The following is a 6,000-nucleotide window of genomic DNA, read 5'->3' on the forward strand; positions in this document are numbered from 1 at the left end:
TTAAAGGTAATCACCAAGAAAATCAGCAATAGTTATCATTTTCAAACGGACAAAGATAGAAAATCGCAATCAGCCCTTTCTTTTCCTTTGTTTCATTATTTTAAGAAACGAAAAAGAAACATAAAACGCGAATTACATTTAATAAATAGCATGAAGTAGAAAATTGGATTTCCAGATTGGTTAACCGCTTCCAAAATTACATTATCAATCTTACCTCGGTGAAAGGGATGTTGGTCTTTCTGGAGATTTATTTTTGACCTCTGACACCTGAAGTGGTACCTTTAATTCGGAATCGGCCGAATTCTGAACTGCCCAATCAATGATACCATTCACTTGAACTTCTTTATCGTCTTTACTTCTATTCGGATCGGAATCGAAAGTAAGAGGAGTCCCAACCACCAATTGAGCCATAGTCTCGGCTGGAACCGATTTTAAAATTTCGAGTGCTTGAGAATAAGGAGTCTGAGTAAGGTCCACCCCGTTTACTTTTAAAATAAGATCTCCGGGATGCACTAGACCTCCTATCTCAGCTTCTCCTCCCTTAATTAATTCGGAAACTATTAGGGTTCGCGAACCGGGTCCGGGTCGAACTCCGAATCCTAAACCTCCTTGTCTTCTTTTGTACACTTGTACATGGTTCAGTCTGCAACCTTCCATAGCGAACTCTGAACGCGAAAAAGTCTTAACGCCGGAAGAGACATGATCGGTAGGTCACGTGCCCAGTCAATAACCCAATAGGAGGGCGATTAGACTTTTGCCTTTTAACACACATCCGGCTTGTTGCCCTTGTGCGTCTTAATCCTTTATCCTTCCATAATCCTTAATCCTCATCCCATACAGTTCCTTACTTAAGAAATCAATATTAGCTTACTCACAAGTCGATATTTCTATATAATTTTTTATTATAAACGAAGTTTTAAGATCATTTCAAAGTAACAAATATTTTATTGAAAACATTTTTGTAGATTATAATTTCCTGATGAAAAAATAAAACACTTCGTCGTCTTTTATTAACAACTGAGAATAAATTAATAATTAATCAATTAATTGTTGTGATAAATGAAATAAATGATAAAATTCTTAAATAGGATTAAATTATAAAATTTTATAATTATTTTTTCACTAAATTAGAAGAGAAAAATGAAGCTATTAATTTAAGTTTATTTAATTTTTGTAAAGTATTTTATATTGCTTATAAAGATATAATCATATTGATTATGTGATCTTCAGCCTATACAAAACCTATAGCCTATAGACAATATTTAGGCTTATGTACAGTACTTTAAGCAAAATTTTGGATTTATTTTAAGAAAATTCAAACAGTTTGGAGTAAATAAGAATTATATGCTATAAAAAACTTATTTTTGGTTAACCTTTCGAAAATAACTGAGAATTATTGTTAACAGTTTAGGAAGTCTTTTATGAGGAAGATATGTACATACCTTTTACAAACCACTAAATTTAGATATTGTTTCTTCAACATTGATAACGATGGTTAAGGGAATTGAAGAATCAAAGGCGATAACAGTTTATGTGACTCTGGCGACTTACGGAAGAGCTTTTGACTGACTTTGATTCGAACTTTAATTTACGAGACGGAAGTTCAGACGTTTAAACGAATAAAATCTTTAGTTAGTTGAACGAAAACTCTAAGAGTTGAAGTAGAAGACTTTAAGATTATGGTTCCCAAAGTATTTCGTATGCTTTCATATACAAGATAGGATAAGTTTATTCTACAGAAGAAACTACTTAGATGCACTCTCGAATTTTGTTTAATTTAAGGATTCTATATCTATAAATATTGTCATATTTTACTAAATTCGGATTAGTTTATTCATTTATTTTTAAGAGTTTAATTTTATTTTAGTTCAAATATGTTTTTATTGTCTCGATTTTTAACATTTTTAAAATTTATAACGAACAATAATCGTGTTTTAATCATTCCCATTAGAGATATTAAAACTGAGAGAACTCGAGCAAATAAATTATAAATTTTATATAAAGGTCAAATGTAATAAAAAGAATTGTATAATTTTTGTAAGTTTTAAACTATATTAATTATTTTAAATAAATTATTTAAGCTATTTTAATTGCAAATCTTTTCTATTCAACCTGTGCAGGATTTATACAAGTTTCAGCTTAGGGCCTCACATATTTATATGAAGAGGAAAGGCCTGTTATATATTATAGCCACAAAGTCTCAAGTCAAGTCCTGTATTTAACAAGTCCTTAATCCTATATTACTATCAGGAATATTATAAACATTTCATCTGCATATATTTCATATTAAACTGCTAAAAAATTAAAAATTATTTTAAATATTTATTANCGTATTTTGGAAATGTTGAGTCGGATTAGTGTAGAATCGATTAATTTTATGGAAGAAAACCTTTCAATCAGCCGTAGTCCGTAAACTTGACACGTGTCGGGCTGTGATTGGAACGACTTGTAAGAAATCGGATTCCTAATAAATTGGAACGTATCTATATCTTATAGGGGGGGTCGACTGTAACTTTATGATGAGTGCCATAAACTTCTAAGTGAAAGTTTCAAAAAATTTCAATGATCCTTGCTGATTATTGATATTTTATTTTTAATTAAAGTTTATCATATTTAAGTTAGTGTATAATTTGTTTACCTTTAACTATAACTCTGAAGAGCTTAAAACTGTCTAGATGTAAATAATTCTTGCAACTGATTTCAAAAATAGCCTGAACAATCTACTGTTTTTACTAATTCTTGCCCTTAGGGAAATATCTCACTATTATTATTGATAATTTCTGTTGAATATGTCAAAATGGTTAGATCTGGGTAGAGACAAGTCTAAACCAAACCATAGTTTAAGTCTGACTCTTATTTTTAAAATGGCTTATGATATTTTTAAAAATGTTTAAAAAGTTTTTTTGATGGCTATTACTATTGGCTATGGCTATTCAGTTAATATCTTCTAATAGCTAGAAATGTTTAGTTTTCATTCATTTGAATTTCTGCCTTTTTTTCTGTTGTAACTATTTTAGGAAAAATTCATAAATATTAAAATAGGCTATGGCTATTCAGTTAATATCTTCTAATAGCTAGAAATGTTTAGTTTTCATTCATTTGAATTTCAGAAGTTTTTTCTGTTGTAACTATTTAAGTCAAGGATAAAGATAGATAATATGAGAAAAGTTTCAAGATTGAGTAGCATAAGCAGAGCCACGTTGAGTAAATATTAAAATTTCTCATCTTAAATAAAATTCCAGAATGATTTTATTGGATGTAAAATAGATCGACTAACCTCTTAGGTATTGTAGCGTCAATATTATTACTAGAAAGCTTATTTTCTTTTAATATTAAAGGAATTTGTTTTATTTGTTTTGATTTTTATAAATTCGATTTATTTTTACTTCTACAACTTTGTTAAAACTATCGACAAAGCTTCAAGTAAAGTTGATCGAAGCACTTTAAAACACTGCAATTAGATAGTGCACTTTTTAACGATACCGACAGTACGGAGGCGGGAAAAAGACACAAGAAAAACTACGAAAGTTAAACAGAATATGCTAAATTTAATATAAAATAAAATAATATGTTATATCTCACGTATTTAATTAAATAATTACTTATGAAATTAATAAGATTAGTATTTAATTTCATTAAAAAAAATGTACTGTTTAATTTGTCAACTGAAACCACTTTGTGTTTTATGTTAATAAATAAAAGCTTTAAAACAAAAAGCTTCCTTATTAACCGGGTTTGACTCGCACACTCGTGTATTAACAATACATTAAATACAATTAATATTAAATTAATTACAATTAAAAACAATTAAATATATTACATTAATGTGAGAGATGCGTGTGTTGATGTGACGTTAGTTCGATGTGCTTTTATTGTTAATAAGTGAGTAAATTAAATACTTTATTTACTTTATTATTTTAAATTTTCTTTATTAATAATATTTTAATATTTATCTGTAAAATAAAANGAAATTTTCACAAATAGAAAAAAATTAATTAAAGTTTGCTGGAAACTGCATACAACAACAACAAAAAAAATGTTTTGAATTGAGTTAAAAATTAAAAAATGAATTTGTTTTCAGTGATGCAATTGTATAATTTACACGAGTCGTGTTATCTACAATTGGATTTAGAACAATAAAAATTAAAAAATGAATTAGTTTTCAGTGATGCAATTGTATAATTTACACGAGTCGTGTTATCTACAATTGGATTAATTTGATTAAAACTTAACTTTTTGACTCTGTCATTCAATTAATCATTAAATTATATACCACGTCTTTTAAATCCAAACTCATTAAAACTATCCGCGTAAAACTACTGTAAATTGACATATCTAAATAGCCTAAGTTAAAGAGACATTTACAATTTATAATGAAGAGATCTGAACGGATAATGAAGAAAGTAAAGTTTTCATAATTATACAAATTAGAATAGTTTAAATAATATATTGAATTTGTAATTTTTAGTGATCAGAATAGCTGAAAACTAAAAGAAAAAAACTTACCCCATTTTTGTGTTTTCGCTTTTACGGTTCAAAAGGAAAAAAAAATTAAATTATAAAATAAAATTATTTAAGGCTAAAATATTAACTATGGGAGCGGATATCCGTTTAAAAGGGACACCTGGCGTAGAAAGTTTGACCGGATTAAGATATAAGGGCTTGGCTCTTATGAAGGAACAGGAAACAAATTTGTGAAGATATAACGTTTTAAACAAAGATTCTATTCTTTCATAAAGAAGAAAATTTTATTTTATTTCTTAAAATATTTTTTTTAATAGAAAAAAAAATTGTTTTAAATATTTACGAACAATTAATTAATAAAATAAAAATAATTTTTGTTTTTTAATAATGTAAAAGTTATGTTTAATTTGAACGTTTGGCGATGATGATGGTTTTCGACGTGAAAACAGATTCGAAAAAAAAGAAAAACAAAGACAGAATCTAATTTAAAAAATAAATAAATAAACGATTAATTAGTTAATATAATAAAGAAAGAATTTGAGCTTTTTTGAGTAAAAATAATCATAAAAAATTAATTATTTTATAAAAAAAAGAAACATAATAAAATCTTGTGTAAATACGAAAAACTGCCTAATCAAATACAAAAATTACAAGTTAAAAGTACAGCAAATATACAATTAATTATCTAAATATGATTTAATAAGGCTTAAAAAAATATTAAATCATTTGGATAAAATACATTTAATAAAAATTAACAGAGAAAAACATAATTAAATGATGATAATGTTATATTTTTGTAAAAAAAAAAACAAAATATAATTAACGAGCGTTTGATAATATTATAAAAGAGAAAAGAAGTATTCGAAAAATAGAAATAAAGTGAATATTTATACATTTTTAATGATAAAACTGCGTCAGTGAAAGAGTAATATTGTCAATTATTTCACCAAAGTAACTCTTTCCTTTGATGTAGAAATGTTCTTGCAACTCCTAGACACTAACATATAGTGTATCTACCGTCATCATGTTGTGTCTAATTGTTTCAAAACGTAAGAGTTCTCAATCTTGTCAGAGTCGCGCGCAATTGATCGGATGATCACGATCGATCGGTTAAAGTTTCGGTTGTACAAATATTTCTCTAAGTAACATATCGAGCAAAACTCGCTCTATAAAGTCTACTTGTTGCAAATTCGGGACAAAAATGCAACTATTTCAGGAATGAAAATTTTCCTCTAACATTTTCATATATCAAAATTATTTTATTTATTTTTTCATTCTTGTTTTTTTTTATTTTGCTGATTTCTTTTTAGGCTTTTACACGCAACCACAAAATAAGATCACGAGGTTATCAAAAACGTGACTGACTCTCTTCCTATTGTGTAACCAACCAAAATAAAAACTTTGCTTATAAAATTTTATTTCGAGAAAGATTTAATATTATAATAATATTCAGTTCTATTAATCTGAACATTTGTAAAATATTCTTTTATATACACACACATACACACACACACACACACACACATATATATATAT

The 6,000-nt window shown here is 27.0% G+C and overlaps 1 protein-coding gene across 1 annotated transcript in view; it reads right to left on the reverse strand.

The window, feature by feature from the left end:
• LOC111620432 (nitric oxide synthase, salivary gland-like) overlaps nt 1-1,012 on the reverse strand; it is a 53,717-nt gene extending 52,705 nt beyond the window's left edge. Inside the window, exon 1 of the mRNA XM_023362354.1 lies at nt 215-1,012. Coding sequence (XP_023218122.1) covers nt 215-657 — 443 coding nt within the window. The 5' untranslated portion in view covers nt 658-1,012. The remainder of the gene's footprint in view (nt 1-214) is intronic.
• Between the last annotated feature and the right edge of the window lie 4,988 nt (nt 1,013-6,000).

Source organism: Centruroides sculpturatus, unplaced genomic scaffold (genome assembly GCF_000671375.1).
Source record: "Centruroides sculpturatus isolate CEXI.00-Female unplaced genomic scaffold, Cexi_2.0 scaffold143, whole genome shotgun sequence".
NCBI lineage: Eukaryota > Metazoa > Arthropoda > Arachnida > Scorpiones > Buthidae > Centruroides > Centruroides sculpturatus.